General features: G+C 33.4%; 2 protein-coding genes and 1 long non-coding RNA gene across 3 annotated transcripts in view; 1 reads left to right on the plus strand and 2 right to left on the minus strand.

The window, feature by feature from the left end:
• Window positions 1-426: 426 nt before the first annotated feature.
• On the plus strand, window positions 427-1,194 carry LOC136976756 (tigger transposable element-derived protein 1-like). Its single transcript, XM_067272113.1, has one exon. It carries the CDS (start codon window positions 427-429, stop codon window positions 1,192-1,194), a length of 768 nt encoding a protein of 255 aa, XP_067128214.1.
• A 3,348-nt stretch (window positions 1,195-4,542) lies between these two features.
• LOC136976762 (uncharacterized) overlaps window positions 4,543-20,796 on the minus strand; it is a 57,097-nt gene continuing 40,843 nt past the window's right edge. The window contains exon 4 of the mRNA XM_067272119.1: window positions 4,543-5,743. Within this exon, the coding sequence (XP_067128220.1) occupies window positions 5,517-5,743 (227 nt within the window). The 3' untranslated portion in view covers window positions 4,543-5,516. The remainder of the gene's footprint in view (window positions 5,744-20,796) is intronic.
• Window positions 9,545-11,129, minus strand: LOC136976761 (uncharacterized). Its single transcript, XR_010880979.1, has 2 exons — window positions 10,333-11,129; window positions 9,545-10,039 (listed from the first exon to the last, which is right to left on the minus strand). It is a non-coding gene; the product is annotated as an uncharacterized lncRNA (long non-coding RNA).

The raw sequence follows: 20,796 nt of genomic DNA on the forward strand, positions 1-20,796 counted from the left end.
GTGTAACTTCCCCGACGAAAAATACTAAACATTTAGCACAAAAATAAAATTGCGTGTGGCGCCATCCGTTACGATATTTTATTAAAAAGTAACTTTTATATTATTAATTACAGTGGTACCTCGATATACGAGTGCCCTAATATACGAGTGTTTTGAGATACGAGCCGCCGAGCGAGCGATATTTTGCTTTGAGATGAGAGCAAGATTTGAGATACGAGGAATCGCACACTACATCGCTGCACACGACCCCAACATGCGAGGCGCATGTTGGGGTCGTGTGCAGCGTCTAACGGTTTCTCCCACCTCAGACTAGACCTTAGTCTGTGTGCTTGTTTCCCTCGTTTTCGAAGCATTTTTGATAAGTTGGGTTCGCGTTTTTTGCTTTTTGTACATTTACAAAACTTTATCACATTTATTTTTATAACCATGGGTCCGAAGAAGAAGATGATGTCTATTGAATTAAAGCGTGAAATCATAGAAAAACATGAGCAAGGTGTGCGAGTAATTGACTTGGCGAGGATGTACGGGCGTAGCACATCAATGATATGTACTGTGCTTAAACAGAAGGAGTTGATAAAGGGTATAACGCTAGCTAAGGGCGTTACAATAATTTCTAAGCTCCGGACATCTCTCCATGAAAAGATGGAGAAACTACTGATGGTGTGGGTGACAGAGAAGCAGCTTCAAGGAAGAACCTTAACACAAAGCATCATATGTGAGAAGGCACGAGCGATTTACGGTGATTTGCTGAAGCAGATTCCACACACTTCCACAAACGAGGAATCGGAAAACTTGTTTAAAGCCAGTCAGGGCTGGTTTGACAACTTTAGGAAAAGGACCGGCATTCACTCCGTCGTCAGGCATGGTGAAGCAGCAAGTTCGGATGTGAAGGCAGCTGAGGTTTACATCAAAACGTTTTCCGAACTGATAGAAGCCAAAGCATACATCCTTCAGCAAGTCTTCAACTGTGACGAGACAGGACTTTTCTGGAAAAGGATGCCGAATAGCACTTACATAACGGCAGAGGAGAAGACGATGCCAAGTCACAAACCCATCAAGGATAGATTAACTCTAGCACTTTGCGCCAATGCGAGTGGCGACTGCAAAATCAAGCCTCTGCTAGTATACCATTCGGAAAATCCCAGAGCCTTTAAGTTACATAAGATTTTAAAAGAAAAACTGCAAGTTATGTGAAGGGCAAATCCGAAGGCGTGGGTCACCAGGAAATTCTTTGTGGAGTGGATAAACCTGGTGTTTGGCCCTTCTGTTAAAAAATATCTACAGGAAAACAACTTACCCATGCAAGCCCTTCTCGTCCTCGATAATGCCCCTGCTCACCCACCAAATCTCGAAGATGATTTACTCGAAGAGTTCAAGTTTATAAAGGTTCTCTACCTACCACCCAACACCACTCCTATCCTGCAGCCCATGGATCAGCAGGTGATTTCTAATTTTAAGAAGTTGTACACCAAGTACATTTTTCGGCGCTGCTTTGAGGTGACAGAGAACACAAACCTTGCCCTTCGAGAGTTCTGGAAGGACCACTTTGACATCGTGATATGCCTGAGAATTATTGATCAGGCCTGGCTGGGTGTTACAACGAGGACCTTAACCTCTGCATGAAAGAAGCTGTGGCCTGAGGCTTTAGCTGAAAGGGCCTTCGAAGGATTGGAACCCGAAGTGTCAGTGGTAGAGGAGATTGTTTCTCTGGGAAAATCCATGGGTCTGGAGGTGAATGAGAGATATGTGAACGAACTCGTCGAGGAACAGTCTCAGGAGCTGACAACTGAGGAGTTACACGATCTACATTCGCAGCAGCATACGGTGGTTCAACAAAAAATTAGTTTTGAAGAGGAGCCAGAGATGGAGGAGGTTATCTCTACAAGAGATATAAAGGAGATCTTGGGAATGTGGGAGAAAGTTGTAGAGTTCGTGAATAAAAATCACCCCGAAAAAGTTGAAACTGGTCGTGCATCGGAGTTATTCAACGAAACTTGCCTAACTCATTTCCGCAATATCCTGAAAGAGAGGAAGAAACAAACCTCCTTGGACAGTTTTTTTAAACGATCTGCAGGTGAAAATGAGCAAAGCGTGACAAAAAAAGCGAAGACCAGTGACGAAAATTAAGCGCTTCCGTAAGCACTTCACTTTTTCTTTTATTATGTTTTTATAGAATATGTATTTGTTATTTATAAATAAATGTTTCTTCTTGTAAATAAGTTTTTCTTATTCAAAAACACTTAACAAAAACAACTGAGGTGGTGTTTTGGGAGCTGGAACGGATTAATGGCATTTCAATTAATTTCAATGGGGAAAATTGCTTTGAGATACGAGCAATTTGAGATACGAGCAAGGTTACGGAACGAATTAAACTCGTATGTCGAGGTACCACTGTATTATAAAAACGATAAAAAGTTTAATTTTGAGAGTTGAGATGAATTTTATTTTAAAAAAGTTATAAATGCTAATAACGAGTGAAATTTTCATTAAGACCGACCCTTCTCGAAGTCCACACGTAACCGCCTGTATCTCCCATCACATTCAATAACCAAAATTTAGTATCATCGATGGCACACGAGCAGGGGCGGATCTAGGTTTTTGGGGCCTAGGGCTTATTGAAGTCCAATGGGACCCCATTTTTACCAAACATAACCTAACCTATAAACTAATGAAAAAGTATTAAAAATTTATCATAATATATGATAAAATTTTTGAGGGCCCTTGACACTGGGGGGCACAGAGCTTAAGCCATATTAGTCTCTATGTAGATCCGCCCCTGCACACGAGTTACAGTGTCAAAATTCGTTTCTTCATCGTTGCTCCGTCCTGAGATATGAATCGAAATAAACGCCAACACACGTGCGTTGACGAAATTCCCCCTTCTGACTTTATTTGGGTTCGGGAGGTCTCAAAACGTGGAGATTTGAGACCTTCCAAATACTTTCCCATGTTAAATACATTGCAAACAGAAGAGTAAAATGTATTTAAAAGTAGGAATTATTATTAATTTTCGAAGTAAACAGCATAATAATAATAATACGTAGACTATTAATTCAATTGCCACTATGTCCTTATTTTATACTATTTTTGTTACTGTATATTATTGTCTACTTAGGACTTAGCATATTATTAGGATTTATTATACTGGTGTTTTCATTTTTGCAAAAAATGGAAGTGTTATTCAGAAAAAACAATGTACAGTAAACAATGCTATAAAATGTATTGTTACAGCACCTTGTTGATGCAAACTGCTGAGGTCCGAAACAAATATTGTGTGTACAGGTGAAAAACCAGGTGAAAAGTAAAGATTGTTTTTGTCTGAATAAGACTTCCTCTTTTTGCAGAAACGAAAACACCAGTAATAAGTCCTAATAATAAGCTAAGTCCTAAGAAGACAATAATATAACAAAAGTAATACTGTACGTGGAATTGTTAGTGTTGATTATCCCCATTCTCAAAATAAACACTAGAATGCAAATGCCGGTAAAAATTTATTTAACCGGCATTTGCATTCTATATTTTTACATTATTTAATTTAAATTACTTGAAATAAATGTTTTCCTATTAATAATATCACCGAACTATTAAAATATGCGCAATATTTTCACTCTTTTTTTGTATAAAACCTGAGTTTAGTTTGAAAGTTGTAAGGTTTCGATTTAGAGACGAAAATAAAAAATTCTTCTGCGCAAATTATGAATCTACTAACCAAACCCGAACCGTATCCATAACAAAATATTAAATAGAACAATTTTTCAAAAGAAATAAGTTAAAAAAGTCTTTTGTTTTACTCTTACAAAATGATTCTACTGAATGTTTTTGCAAGCCAGAAAAATTATAAAAATATTATTCATAAATCCCATATACAGTCATTAGTCAAATTTGTACATGCACACATTTACGGATATTTATTTATTCAAAAGGCTTACGTCCTTTACATAATATATATATATATTTTTACTTTTTGCTTAAGGTTTAGTAAATTAAATTCGTAATATTATATATTTTAGCGAAACTTTTATTCATGAAAACTAGATTTAATTCCTTTTTCATTCGTTCTGCTTCTTAATTTTTTATTTTAATTAATTTATTTTTTGAATCCAGCCGCAATTTGTCATCTTTGATATAGAGATTTTATCGTCACCTTCCATATTTAAGAACAATCAATACATATATTTTCTCTAATTTTATACATTTTTTTTTTTTTTTTACTTCCTTACCGTGAAACAGTTTGATTTAAACTTTTACAGAAATATAATGAACGATTCGACATTTTGTAACGTTTTGCACGTTTGGATTTATTATTTAATTTCAACTTTATATTAAAAATCCCGTCTACGGTACTTCCTCTAATCCTTCAATAAACAATTACAGTGAAGCTTCAGCGGCGGCCCTTGTAAACAGCGCTTTGCTCATAAAGTAGTTAAGTGTTTAAGCCTTGTAATTCCTATTGTTCTTCGTTTTAGTGCAAATTTCGGAAGCCAACGAATACCCAAGTTCGATCATTTTATCGTTACTCGCAACGAAAGCATCGCTTATAAATAATGCAAATATTAATATTTTTATTGTGACAAATACTTAACACTGATGAAAGACATAATTATGGCCATAAAAATATTTTGTTGCGTACAAAATAAAATACATTCACATAGTTTTAAATAACAAATAATGATTTGAAATTTTAAACGTGACAAGATTACATAAACACTCATTGTAAGAATTAGGGAAAATGTACGAAGTATTTACAACATTTAGAATATCAACAAAATATTTCGTTCGTACATTCTCATCCCAAAATTTTTCCTCAATATATAGGCTGTTTAATGATCACAAATACTATTCTCGGAAATCCGTACACCTAAATTTTGTTAAGAGGGCTTATCTTGTTATTTAAAGAAATGGAATACCTGAGATGTGCGTTTTTAGAAGCCGTAGGATTGCGTTCTATTTCCTAAATTCTGGACCATAAAATTCTAATACTGTTATTTTAGAATAGAAATTTTGCAGGAATTTAATTTCGGCCGCACGAAGTCCTTTCGATACTTTCACATTTATAAAACGCGTGGTTTAAAAAGCGTATTTGTAACGAAACTAGGAAGGAGATGGCCATCCTTTTCGTCTTTTACAAAATTTTAAAAATCTTCCTTATCCGTAAATTTCTAACTGGACGGGTTTTCCGAATATCCATCGAGTAACGAAGAACTATTCTGCGAAACGTTCCGTCGCTCAAAAATCACTTTCGGCATTCCAGCGGCGTATAAAGCTTCATTATTATTACTAATAAGGCAAGATAGAAAAACTCTAAGTAAGCGTTTACCTGCCCGACATTCTTTTTACTCTTGCCAAATTATTAACATTTACGTTTTTCCAATATTTTTTTTTTAAATTTTAATTTCGATAAAAATATTTGTATTACTTAGAAAATTAGAAATATTTATTTAATGCTGCGCTGTTCGGATGGATGGAACTGCTCCGGCATGATTTAAAGCCCGCGAATGTTAATTATTTCCATTAAACTACACGTGGCTCGTCTTTAACGTCAGGAAAAAACATAGAAATGTTACGAAAGCGGTTAAGAGGTCGGGAGATATTTTAAACGACCCCGATAATTGATGAGTATTACACAAATCGTATTGGCACGCGCACTTTTTGACTTTCCATCCTATACGTTCTTCAATTACACATTTGTTAGTTAAATTGACTTCTTTGTCCAGGCAATTGCGCCGAATGTGTTCCATTCGACCTAAAATAGAACAAAAGAAAACTTTATAATTAATCAGCGAAATATTTTACAAAGTATTTCATAAATACATAATCGAAATTGATTTTATAAAACACAGATTACATTTTTACTTTCTTCCCGGGCCACTAATAACCGTACTCCACAAATTCACGTTCAAAATAATTAGTAAAAAACTAATTATTTTGAACGTGAATTTGTGGAGTACGGTAGTCTACTTAATAACATCCAAGGATTAAAATTGATGCGCGAGCCATACAAAGTACATTTTTCGTATCAATTCTAATCCGTAGCTATTACGTTTTCGAGACTTTTTCGACAGAAACTGATTTAGGTGTAATAAACGGATTAATTTTCGAGACAAACTAGCAAAGGTATTGGAAACCTAGAAGGCTCCCTGGACTGAAAAAAACCCGCGAGAATAAAGTGAACGGCGAATAAGAAAACCGGAAGTCGGGAAATCAGATGCCGATGTTAAAGATTGCTGCCGCGGCAGTTCGAATCGAAAATTCTTTAAATTTGAAGAAGAGTCTTAGCAAACCAAGTGACGCATTACTCGTATTATCCAGCCAAATTCCCACCACCGGTAAACAATAATGTATATCCACCCCTTCGACCGAATCAGGCCATCGACAACGTTTTCCCAGTTTCCCTTCTTCAATTGCCATCTCATTATTCTAAGTAAAGATATTATCTTAAGTGCATGTGTTACAATATTCTTTCGACAAAGCGTAAATTTAAATTCTCTCTATCAATCACAAACTGAAATGAATTTATGATAGAAAAATATTTTATAATGTATTATACTGAGCATATTTAAAATCAATATATGACTTCCTCGGTAAGAAAAGTAAAGGAAAACTGTAATATTTATGGAAATATCGTAGTTTTTCTATAAGGAAATTAAGGGCATATATACTTTGTTTTTTTTTTTTTTTTAAATTACGTACAATAGTGCGTGAAATTACACGAAAATTTTTATATTATATAATCTCTTAAATTAAATGTAAAATCTCTTACTTAATCATATTATAGATTTATAACGATATTCAGTTAATCTAAGATAATACAGTATTTAGTATAAACTAAACTAAATGCGGGCCCCTATAAACGTAAGTAAACGTGGATATCGAATGTACTATACGTAATAAAATCCAACGTGGCCGATGCGATGGAAATGTCGATTAAATACAGCCGATAGTACAGGGATTATTTCTTCATTTAATTAATAGTACTTGAGGGCGTTTACACCGCGAGTAACCAATGACAAAGTTTCTTCCAATTAGCTCGCTAGTTTTTAAAACGGATCTGCATTAATTTCAAGTCTGACGAAGAAACAACTGGACCGATAGTCGACGTCAATCTATTTCTAGGAAAGGGACATCAAATATCTTGGCAAACAACTGCGAATATGTCTTTTCGGTAACATTTTTCGTTATATTCGGAATCAAACGGATTACTTGCAACGTCGCGCCTAGCGAAATACGAGCATAACCTGGTAACAAAAGATAGTCGCTTGCCGGTGAACCCTTTCTAAATCAATTATTAATTGAATGACAATTGTTTTCAAAAGATTAAAATAACTGCAAATAATTTGCTGGCATTTAGTGTACGACGCTTCTCTGCCAACGTATTTAACGAGAAAGATAATTAAGTCGTATTCGAGTGTATGATCGATATTCAACCAATTAACTTATACTGATGTTTTTCGAACTGTTATTTGGCCATAGTTTTCCGATAGTAAATAATTCTCGTTGTTTCCATCGGACAGACGAAGTATTATAAATGATAGGAAAATTGTTGAAAAAAGTCTTCCAAACTGAATTAGCACTTTGATGTTTCCCTAAGTGGCTAATTCTAAAAAATATACTATAACGAAATGACGTGGAATTATACATTTTAGATACATCCTTAAACTCGAATACGCGTTAGAGCTATTCTATCGCATTCTGTCAGACTTGTTTGTTATTTTAGATATTCTACGTAAAAATAAAAGCGGAATAAAGAAATGTTTTTATATTTTAAAACCGAAATCGTACGGAGGACAAATTTCGATTTTAATTTCAACATATTTATTTAATACGAGACTGTTGTAATATTTCTGTAGCTTTAAATGCTACTTTAATATCTGATTAAACACCTTGGCCACGATTTTAAATTACGTCGCGTCGGTTGTCCGAAATAAAATAAGCTACGATATAAACATTACATTAATAACTAAACTCGGGATAGAAAACCTATTAATTTCGTATCTGTCGCTTTGCCGATAGATTCGTGTTAAAATGGCTTTTGGTATAAATGCTTGCTTTCAACGTTTTGATTTTTAATTACACTTCTTCACCGGTTTACCTATCGTTCAATAACGGTGGAATCATACGATCCAGCCAGGCCTTAGCAAAATCCCACGATTTTTGACACGGTTTTAAACGAAACGACTTTTTCTGTGAAATAATAGCGAGGTTGCAGCCGACGTTTTCATTGCGAAAACGTGAACGTCGGACGTTCAGCGTCGCATTCTGTAAGCCTAGAAGTTTAACAATTAGGTTTAGAACGTCGAGCATGATTCCACTGACGTTCCAAAACCCATTATCAAACTTCTAGGATTCGCGTAGATGCTACTGAAGGATTAGAACATAGCCTTCAGAGTTCACAGCATCATCGCAGAAATGCAAATCTCAAATGCAAATCTTCCTTTCCTCTTGCCTACCAGTGGCCAAGCGGTTTTCGTTCCCTGAACAACTGGGAGTGGTCGTGGGTTCACGCCTCGCTCGGACGGACTGGCCATGGGGAGTTTTCCGGGTTCTCCATGTCTGTAACGCCTAAATAGAAACCAGTTTCTCTTAAAAAGACCTCCCGGAAGGCATCTCCCCTAGGCAGATCGCCTAAGTGTTGCGTTGCAATAACCAAACAAACAATCATCTGCGATCGTGCGCCCCCAAACCATTAGAAACCGTGGCTTCTGGACTCGTCTTGAATGACATGGTGGATTATTAGCTTCACTTTTCATACGAATGACTTTGTTGCCTATATTCCCATGGTTTTACATTAGGGCCGCCAAACTTTTTATCCCGTCGACCCCTTCATAAAATATTTGGCTTCTTATCGACCCCCAGATTAAGTATTTAACAAAAACATTAAATAATTTTTGCATTTCTGATGTTAAGCAATAAGGACACCTGCATAACATCCCAACGAAAGAATTTATAGTTCCCAAATCTTATAAAATCTACCCAATAACATTAACCGAAAAAGGAGATATTTTCCACTGATTTAGGGTCGATTTACACACAACAGTGACCGTTTGGTGCATAAACATCGATAAATATAACACATAGCCAATCAGAGTTTCATCTACGACACGTGATCTGTATTCTGTCAATCATACAAGTGTCGTACATGAAATTCTGATTACCTATGTGTAATATTTATCGATGCTTATCGCACTGTGCCGGCACGTCACTGTTGTGTGTAAATCGACCCTTATAATCTTAAAAAATAATAGCACAATTATGGATAGATGGAAATTTGCCTATTGTTTTTAAACCGTACGTGTCATAATACGTAGAATACACAATTGTCTTTGAAAACATAACAAAAATTATATTGGATGAAAAAACCTCTTACTGTCATTTTGCGACTACTACTGAATACCTTAAAAATATATTAACATACCTTTTTATTAAAATAGTTGATATTAGTGGGATGAATGTGTCTGAAGAGAAGCAGCAAGATTATTGATATTCGGTTGAAAATTGGTAAGTTTCAGTCGCAAATCACCACAGTTTTCCAAGTTCAATCTATTCCTCTGTTTTGTCAAAATTGCGTTCGCGTGGCTAAAACCAGCTTCAACCATGTATGAAGTTGGGAATGCAAGTAAAAAAGGTTCGGCTTCTGCTCTGAGCTTGGGATATTTAGTGGCAATATTGTTATTGCTCCAAAATTCACTGAGGTTTTTATTTTTAAACAACGCTTTAGCTTCGAGATCTACACATATTTCAATCAGTTCATCTTCTAAGGCAGGTTCACTACCTTTATTATCTATTTTTACATCAAATGGATTAGCAAACCATTCGGGAACATGCATATTCTCCAAGTCTTTGAAACGTGCTTTAAAGTCTTCTCTTAATTTATCAAAATGTTTAATATATATCTTCAAATCAGGGTCAGAAATCTTTTCATTTTCTTTTAGTACTTGTAAGTTTAAAAAATATTTAAAATCGGATCGTGCCGGTGAAGATTTAAATAGCTCCATTTTTACTTGAAAGGCCATTATGATTGTTCGAGCTTGAACAATTGTAACTTTTTTTCCTTGCAAACGCTTCTGTACTATATTAAATTTCGAATAAAGGTCTGCCAAATAGAACAGATGGTTATTGCACTGTTTTAACTCGTCACATAGTGATGCGTCCACATTCCTAAGAAACTCTTCAGCTGAGTCGTACAAGTCAACAGGCCTCTGCAAACTATCACCTCTTGACAACCACCTTACCTCAGTGCGCAAAAGTAATTAGTTGAAAGTTTCATCATTTTCTTCATATAACTTCGCAAACAGTCGGGAATTGAGAGGATGAGCTTTAATTTTATTCATTGACCTGATGCACACTTTTAGAGTATCATGAAGTTCGCCACTCAGTTTTTTGGCTACAAGATGCTGTCTGTGTAGGACACAGTGAACGGTGTGTACTTTAGGAACCTTTTCCTTCAGAAAGACGAAAAATCCTCTGTAACGGCCTACGATGCAGCTGCACCGTCAGTAGCTACTGCAGTAATATTCCCGAAAGGAATGCTGTGCTTGTTCAAATAATCTTGCAAACATAAAAAAAAAATTGTCTCATCTTTTGAATCACTTTCAAGATACTTAGCAAACAGAAATTCATCAACAGCGTCATTCGGGAATGGGCTTTGAAACATAACATAAGCCATGAGAAGATTTGAACTTCCGAAAGTTGATTCGTCAAGTTGAATAGCAAACTTACAATGCTGGAGCTCAGAGGTCAAAGTTCTTTCCACATCATCGGCCATTTCCTCAATACGTCGCTGCACCGTATTTGCACTTAATGGTATGCATTTTAAAACTAGTTGAGAGTCTTTCTTCATAACATTTTTAATTACATCTTTTATAGCTGGTATTATAATCTTTTCACCAATAGTATACGGCTTGTCTTTCTTTGCTATATTAAGAGATGCTGTAGGATGTTTTCAGTCCTCCTTCTCTATCAACACTAGCAGATGACTTCAAATATGTATTCAAATTTGGCCGAACTCTCAATTTCTCTTTTAGTATTTTGAAATACTCAAAATATTTGTTTTTCTTATCAGAATGGATCCTTTCCAAGTGGTCTTTTATTTTCGCCGGATTCATAGCATCATTGCTGAAAGTTTTTTCACATAATAAGCACATATGGTTTTGTGCTTATGAAACTATTCCTATTTCAAATACTCCTGTAAATATTGTCTGCATTTCTTCTTAGCATTGGTAGCCGACATTGTGGGTATTAAAATCAGATTTTTAATATGAAAAACACAATACGTTTGCAGCACAACAAAACAGCAGCAGTAAGAGAGAACTTACTCCCGCACGAGCTATAAAGAATTGCTTGTTTATTCTCAGAGTGCAGTGTTGTCACCTTTTGCTAATAATAGATATTTAGAACTGGAAGGAATTATAATAATTCTAAACTATTAAAGTAAAGATATTAAGAAACGTACGTGATTTTTTTCATATGAACATGATAATTTGATTTTTGGTGAATTTTAAATGCAATATGGGTCAGTCAGGAGATATTTTAAAATAATATCGCCTGACTGACCCATATTGCTGTCAGACAGTTTACAAAATAAACTTAAACAAGATGGCGGTGGTAAAGGGTTGATGATTTTCGATATATTACGATATTTTCTCTGTAAAGGACAAAATATCCACATTTAGATATAAAATACTTAGAATGACTATCCTACTAGTGTGTGTCAAAGCAACGCGTGTCTGTATATAATGAACTACCATCGTTCATAACATGTTTACAACACTAATACAGTTGCTAAAAGCGTGAAAACAGAGTAACACATGCTTGAAGCGGCGTAAGCTAAGGCAAAACTCAAGTTATAACTAGGGTAGTCAGTAGTTGATCACATTCGTATTTCGAATTTTTATTGGAATATTCTATTCTTTTTCCTAGACAGTTTAATCGACCCCTTTCGACCCTCGTGTATTAATAGACCGACCCCTGGAGAACTCTTATCGATATGGACCACTTTGGAGATCCGTAGTTTACATGAAATGTTGATTTACGTATTCTTCCAATCAACGTTTGTCCACTTCAGGTGAGTTCTGCAGTTGAATTATTCATTTATGAAAGGAATTTCCTATGATTTATACCGCCTTTATTTCCTTCGTCGTATATACTCTCCACACTGTGCATTCAGATAATGGGATATTAGAATATTCCCTTACTCCCTTTGTCAAGTCTTCTATGGAAACTTGTCTGTTTTGGGAAATTAGCGTCGAAAAAAACCAGACTTGCCTGGAAACGAGAGGTAGATTTCTTCGTAAAGCTTTTTCCGAACGGGTGTTTCCTTTTTGTCGAAAATATTTTATAATTCCCTAAACTGTAAATCGAGATATCTGAGAGATTCCTTCTTTATACTTTCTGGATAATAATGTTTCTGATTGGTTCCGGTACTGCCTTATCTCTCTTTATTTTTTACGGACATTAATATAAGCCTAAATCGCTAAAGGCGGCTTGTCTTTTACATGCTAGACGTGTGACATAAGAAAAACTACCAGAAATTCTAGAAAATTCTTCAAAAATACTTTCTATTGCAGGATTTGCATATTATATTTTATCTATGTAGCTTATCCCGAATTAATGAAATCCAAGACAGTAATTTATAGGAATGAACTTGTTTATTTACAAAAGGAATCATTTATTATTGGTTTAGGGCCAATATTTACGTAAAATTCTGAAAGTTTAAGTGGTGAACGACGTTCATTGTAAGCGGAGTTGTATATTGAAGGATCAAACATGAACAACTAGTGATTAATCTGTGTCAAATGTACAATACTTTTTAGGTTAGTTTTCGACTTACAAAACCTCGGGAACCAACCAGTTCACAAGTAGGGGAGGGAGTACCTGTATACTTGTCAATTTCAAATTAAAATTGCTAAACGTAACACGTAATTCCCGAAAAGCGGATTATTTTCGAAACAAGTTAAAAATATTTTACAATTTTTTAAATATAATTTTAATGTCCTTTTTATTTGCAGAATAAAATGAAGCGTTTATTTTTATCTTGTCACATGCCTTCGTACGAGAGTTTGCTCGTCGATCTAAGAAAGCCCGTAAAAATTTTTCATTAATACTAAAAGCATTTTTACTAGAATAATGATAATAAAGGAAAAGGAGGACAAAGTTTGAAAAAAAAAATCATATATAAACATCGTTGAAAATTAAATAAACTTAAGATGGATTACAGAAAATGATTAATTTCACAGTAGAGGCTGTGCAAAAATTATATATTTGTATTAATTAACATTAACAAATCTAAGATCATGGTGTTTCGTAATGGAGGGGTTCGTGATAAAAAAAGAAAAGTGGTATATTAAGCATAACTTCATCGTAGTAGTAGATGAATATACGAAGTTAAACAACTTCGTATATTCATCTACTACTACGATCTACTACTACGAATGGAGGATTTTCTAAGCATCTAAATCATGTTGTTAATAAAGCGAATGCAGGTAGAGATAAGATTATTCGGGTATGTAAATCTGGTAGATTAAAGCGTGGTCGGATAAAGTGAAATTATTTGAAGCTTTCGTTCAATCGTGAATATTTTACGATTCGGCGATTTCAGTCTTCTCCTGGTCACAAAGAGAAAATGCCATTCAATTGAATTTTATTAAGTGCCTCTGTATTACCTGTGTATCAACTAGACAAAAATGAAATACCAATTAACCCTTTAAAAGTACAATTACTATTATAATTTGAATTTATTTGTGTTAGAAGAACCATGGACAATGGTCTCTCCGCAAACATTTCTGTATAGTCTAAAATTGCACGCGTGTTTCGATATAAATCAGCAATAGCTTTTGGCATTGAATCAATCACTAATTTTTTGTCAGGACAAACAGGTTTACAACCAAGCAAACATTACAAACAATTAATCCAGAACATTTCTGTGTATATGTCGCAGGGATATGATAAAAGTGGGGATTTGGTCAAATCCCTAAGGGAGATGATCAATTTACTGAAGATGTTAAAATGACAATTCTATAGAGTCATTTCCTTAAAAAAATATGTGATTTGATCAAATCCCTGTACTATTTTAGTGAAAAGATATAATATTCTGAGGTCAATGGTTTAAGAAATGTTCCTGTAAAAAATCCAAGGTACGAGGCAAAACAAATAGATGTGCCTGTAAAAAAATAACATACTCTGTAACAGAGGACGTTATTTTTTTTAATATAAATTACCCCTACTCTAATAATTTGGTTGGCAATAATTATGGTAATTTATTAGAATAGGTTAGGTTAGGTTGAACATGCGCCCCCACTGTTTCTTCTGTTTGCTGGAATCAGAGACAAGCCACCATTTTGCCATCATAGGTAAATTTAACCAAATAAATAAACTTGGCATTGTCTCTATCTTTTCACATAAGTACTTCTTACTTTGTTGATTCGTTTTTTGTCACGAAACCGGTTTAGAGATTTCATCAAATCACTTCATTTAATTAGGGAAATGTCAATATCGAACCTTTATTTTAACATCTTCAGTGAATTGATTATCTCTCTTGGAGATTTGATCAAATCCCCACTTTTATCATATCCCTGCGACATATATACTGTCTACGTGGACCTTGTTTATTAATACGATTTATTATAGGCCTACTGGTGTACTTTCTGATTAGAAAATAGAGATATTAGTCAAAAGTCAAAACAAAATATCTTTATTTTCATCTGAAAATAAAGATATTTTGTTTTGACTTTTGAAGATATAATGTATCTTATTGCTAAATCTGTTATAAATAATTCTTGTCGTAATCTTACTAAACACAGAAATAATTGCTCAGATTAATCTAATAATTGTAAACATTTTTAATGTTTGAAATCTCAAATCTGAGTAACCTGTATAATTTTGTACATAAATAATGCTAATGCCTGCCTATCTTGAAATCCTGTATACAACCGAACAAGTTTATCATCCTTTAAAATATTTTCTAAGCAAACCTGTGTTGTTTCAACTCATTAATTGTTGCTTTTTTCATTATCAATATAAACTGTTAATTCAGTTATTTTTTTCCTTAAATTGGTAATTTCATCAATATTAACTGCTTCTGAGTTATCACTTTTATCTTCTGCTGCAACTTCGTTTATGTTTTCTGAGCTTTGCAATGCCATTTGTAATTCATTGTCACGAATTGCATTTTCAGATGATACTTTGGAATAGGTATGATCAACACTCACTGTAGGATTAGATATAACTTCATTGTTTTTTTTTCTAAAAATATTATTAATGTTAATAATTGTTTACGAATCACCAATTAAAATGTCTTATGTATGCAACTGAAACACTATTAGCACCAGTTTCTTTCAGCTATTTCTACTGAAGAATTCCAACTGGAAACTTTTTTTTCTCTCAGTTAATATATGTTGGAAAATGTCAATATATCTTCGGGTTTAAAATGTAAAAAGCAAACAGACGTAAACGGCTGAATCTAGTGTCAGTTATTAAAATTTTTATACAAGAATTAATTATTAATTATTCCGTTTATTCGTACTGTTTGAAATGTGTCATAGCCTACTTACATGAAATTTCTTTCCTGGATCTCGTCGAATATAATAAATCCATTGTTTTAATAATTGTTTTCTTTAGGTAAACGTTGAAATGTTATTTTCCCTCCTTCGTCTTTTATTTTTTAATTTTTGGTGGAACTATTACAAGCACAATGAGGCATGCGACATTCATTGTCTTCTCATTTCTTTACGCACACAAACTTCGCTTTTGTTTACGGCTGAGAGCTGCCATTATAGGAAGTCTGGTGACCGTGAAAAGAGCGAATATAATCTATTTAGAACAGGCCTGGCCATGTGGCCCGTGACGGGCCCGCATGTGGCCCGTCACGTTAAATTGTGTGGCCCGCTAAGCGATATATATTTATTAAAACTTTTGTTTGCCGTTATGTGTATACCAAAACAATTAAATAAATGAAAATTTGCCCGTGTCATTGTTATAATGCGCAAGTGCGAGTAGGAACTCTTGGTATAACAATAAAATCTTACTCATTTTGTATTTGTTTTACTTTTACGCGTAAAATTACAGTGGGCCACAATTTAGGCAAACATGCTTTTAAGCATGTTTGCCTAAATTGTGGCCCACCGTAATTTTACGCGTGATCAAAGTGGCCCGCGAAATAATTTTGGTTGGCCAGGCCTGATTTAGAATTTCAAAGAGTTCCGTTTTAGCTGTACGTTAGGCCAAAGGTTCACTGCCAGTTTGTGTAGTGTATAATACGTTGTTTTTTTGTTGTTGTTGTTTTGCCCGTACAAACAAGTGTTTATCTTGTACTAATAAATAAAATAATAAATAAATAAAGTTAAGAGAATTTCAGAAAACGAAGACGAAACAAGTTATATCTCGACGATGATACAAGTTCTTCAATAGGAATTAGCATTCAATATCTGATTTAATAGCATTTCAAAGAAATAATATATTCTACAAAAGTCGATTACACATTATTGATACTTATTTTGAACCTAACCTATTTCTTATAGTCATGTATTTTCAAACAAATAGGCTATTTAAAGGTTTAAAAAAAAAACAAACAAGAAAACAGTAAATATTTTTGTTTTTTCTTTTGGCAATTTATAACAGGAAGATCTCGATTTAACGGACTAATTCAGGTGGTACGTCCGTTACATATGAAGTAGGTTTTCCGTGTTCAGAAATCGACAAATTGGTTTATCCGTTTTTACTTACGTAAGTAGGCCTACGTTTTCTCAAATAAAACTAAGAAAGTATGAAAAGTTTAATTTCACAGAAAACTTTTCTGTATGTATTATTGCTTACGTACTCGCCGCAGTTTCGATACTAATAAACAAGTATACAATCTAAATCTAAATAAATAAACGACTATGTTTTGAAAAATATACGCAAATTGCATTTAACCAAACAAATAAATAACGTTCTTAAAAGAAAACTGAAATTTAATTGAACAAAAACACAAAAACTTTTCCTATTTATTTGTCTTAAGTGATGATACATGGGAACATTCCAGTTGTGGCGTGAAGATCAACGACTCCACGATTCGAAATATAAAAATAACCTGTTAATTTAATTACATATAGCGGGGGTGGGCAAGCAAGAGTTCAGTGGGAACCGAAATGTAGGTTTTGCAGAATGCATGGGAGCCGCAGTTCTGTACCGTCGTAGCGGATAGTATGGTAAGGCGCACGATTTTATTATATAATATAAATATAATATAAAACAAATATTAAATTTTTTTAATAAACATATTTCCACAAAAATATAAATATAAAATTGTAAAAATAATAATTAAAAACAGAAATTAACACTTTCAGCAAGAGCCGCATGTAACTCAAAAAGAGCCGCATTTGCCCATGCCTGACATATAGGAAGCATTTTGAAGTTAACGGAGTGTCAATTTTCACATACAGTATGACATATGGACGGAAAATTTGTCCGTTAAATCGAGGTTAATTCTATGTTTTGTCTTCACACACAAAATACGGCCATGACGGGTTCATTTCTATTTATTGCTTATTACGTGTAAAAGTTGTCAGTAGAGGCAAATTAACGCATCTAACGACGTTCGGATAACTAATTAAAAGCTAACGTTTCGTACAAACCTCGCTTTTTAATCTTTTCGTGTCACTTATTTTATAGCGAGGTTGAGGCCGAAGTTCTAAACGCGAAAACGTGTACGTCGGACGTTCGACGCCGCTTTTCTGTAAGCCTAGATGTTTGACAATGGCGTTTGGAACGTCGAGCATGATTCCACTGATTTTCCAAACGCCATTGTCAAACTTCTAGGCTTTCAGGAAAGCGGCGCCGAACGTCCGACGTACGCGTTTTCGCGTTTAAAACTTCGGCTTCAACCTCGCTTATATCGAATCAAACAAGACCTGTCTATAATATAGACTCTATATTATAAAGATAATAGAACAAAATTACCATAATACGTATAAAGACTTTTTTATAAATCGTTTATAAACATAAATTGATTACTTCGTTAATTTAATCACCAATTTAATATAACTAGAATAGTAGGAAAGTAAGCGAATTAATTACAAATATTAATAATTTTTTGAATTATTTCTAATTATTTAAAATTTTTTTAAGAGTTCTAGGACGAAGCTTTCAGAAAAACAATTACTAGTACAGATGAAGTCCCTTTTGCTCTTTACAAAAAATGATAATAATGGAAAAACTGTAAAGACATTTGAAAAATCTACAATAGGAATATTATCGACATAAAATATTAAAAAATAATGTAATTTAAACAAATTTTTTGTTAAAATAAAACTGAAATAATAGACATAAGTTACGTTAATAATGAAGTACTTGAAAGAGAAATTGAAGAGGAATTAGAGAGCTGAAAATGCATACTGCTCTGACGATAATATAGTTTTTGAAGTTTAAAACAAAAGTTTAAGAAATCTTCGATTACCTATGGCAAAAACTAATGATTTGTATCGAAAACATACAAATATTTTAAAAAGAAATAATACTGAATACTTGAAACTTTAAAATACGAGAGCGCTTACTCAAAAATATTTTTAAACACTTCATAAGTAATCATTACAAAATTGTCCGTATTCAGTTTCGATTGTAAAATTTATTCATTTGAAACTTATCATTTATTACATTATTTCAGTTTTTCCTCCTCGAACGAATAATCATTACAAATGATTGCCGTTACAATTTAAAATAATGCAGATGAAGTGATTATTTGTAAACGATTATAATAAATAATATACAGATTATAAATTCCTTCGTTACCGCTGACAAATAAGTTAAATAAGAAGTCTTAAAAATTTTTCTTTGAATGTTGCATAAGTAAGTTAATGATATAATACGGTAGATTAACGAGTATTTAGGATGCAGTCGGAGAAAGCAAAAAAAGGGGACCATTTTCGACTCTGGAAAAGTCGTTCGATATTGTTGTGTTTAGCTTAAACCGATGATTAATTTGATGCTAAAAGTTAATATAAAGTTTTAGATAAATTTGTGCTTATAAAATCGAATTACTTCATTAAATTTCTGTTGGATACTTTGCACTTAAAAGGATTTTTATTTTGTGTTTTAGCGCAATCGTTTTTAGGGAATGAATTGAAGCAATTTTCTTTAGAGGCTACTACCACCAAAATAACGGTGCCGCCCTAATTCTTACAATATAAAAATAATATTTATACCGGCCTGTATAATTTTCCGAAATTTTCATTCGACCATTAAAATTTCTATACCAATCATTATTTCTCTTAATTTCAGAATCGTTTTCGAATTAACATCTTAGAAAAATTTAAATTATCTTAAATTATTTTAATTTAAATTTAATCCTTCCAATAAATTTTATGTAAATCTCATCGACGTCTCTCCGTATATAAACGTAATAGATCTGAGCCTTATTCTTAATAGATCCAATGCTTACAATAGTCTATTATATCGAATGTAGCCTTAAATAATTTTAAAAAAACTTGTAAAGAAAATAATAAATTTTGTTAAATGAATTAATTTTAAATATTTAATTGTTCATTTAAATTATTAATTTTTATTCATATTCCAGTTTATCGTAAAATTCGCGTAAATAAGTGTAACCGTAAGTTCATTTATTTTCTAAATTCTACTGTTTTACATTTTAGCGTAAATCTGTAGCCACCAGAGTCAGAGTGCTTAAAGCCAACGTAAGGCATTTGGACAACTGCAATTAAATTCCGTTTTCTTCTACGTTTCCAAATATCACGTTTCTTGCATAGAGTATATTCTGCTAATAACTTTTTCCCTGTTCAAATGCTGAAATTATAACTGCCCTATTCTTTCCGAGTCACCCGGTATCGGTCCATACGCTTCGTATGTAAAACGGGACGATTGTACAACATTCGAACAGTATGTATTTGTTTACAGAGAAACCGAACAAAACCAAAATATGTTTGCCGTTTACGAGTGATAATTACAACTTTGATAATAGAAGAATTATTATTTATAAAGTAATTTTTAAATGGAAACAATGCGATTATATTTTTTATAATGTATACATTTTATAATCTTTTTATTTTGAAAAAATCCAGAAGCCGGTTCCATTAATTTACGTTTATTTATTTTGTTTAATTGCACGAAATACATTTACAACTTGCACGAATGACCCTATTTTCTTTGCTTTTAAATAAATTGAACGTTTTCTAAAATATTAAACATTTCTCGACAGTAAACTTTGCAAATTGTCGCGTTTTAATTTAACTTTAAAAAATTCTTAGCCTTTACGATTCCTTTATCCATATTTCATTCAAATTAGGCTAAATCGAATAGCTAAATACTTACTCTTATTATTCAGAACAGCGGTTCCCAACTTATTTTTATCGCGGAACCCTTTTCACCTTAGTAAAAAATGTTTGAACCCTGACAGTTTTAATGATTATAACAGCATAACAATTTATTGACAATGCAAAAACACATTAATAACAGAAAGCAAATATTAATTAATTCAAACTGGTCATTAATGTGAAGGGGTAAACTTCTTTTCTTTCAATACTTTAAACAGCGCTAGTGCCTAGATTTGTACCTTCGTTGGTATCTGCCTTTTCGGTCTCCTTGCCATTACAAACATTTGAAATACTTGCTACATTTTTCTTCAAAACTCTTCGCTGAGTAAACGCTTCATAATTTTTTAATGTGGGATATACACAATACTAAAAGCGCTACAAATTTATACGATTCACAAAAGGATTGCAGTGGAAAACTGTAATATTTGATATGCCCGCTTGTACACTGTACAGTAGTGATAGAACACACTAGGAATAATGGGACAGTAATTAATCCTGT

The sequence above is a fragment of the Centruroides vittatus genome, unplaced genomic scaffold, assembly GCF_030686945.1.
Source record: "Centruroides vittatus isolate TY-2023 unplaced genomic scaffold, ASM3068694v2 contig_424, whole genome shotgun sequence".
In the NCBI taxonomy this organism is placed as follows: Eukaryota; Metazoa; Arthropoda; class Arachnida; order Scorpiones; family Buthidae; genus Centruroides; species Centruroides vittatus.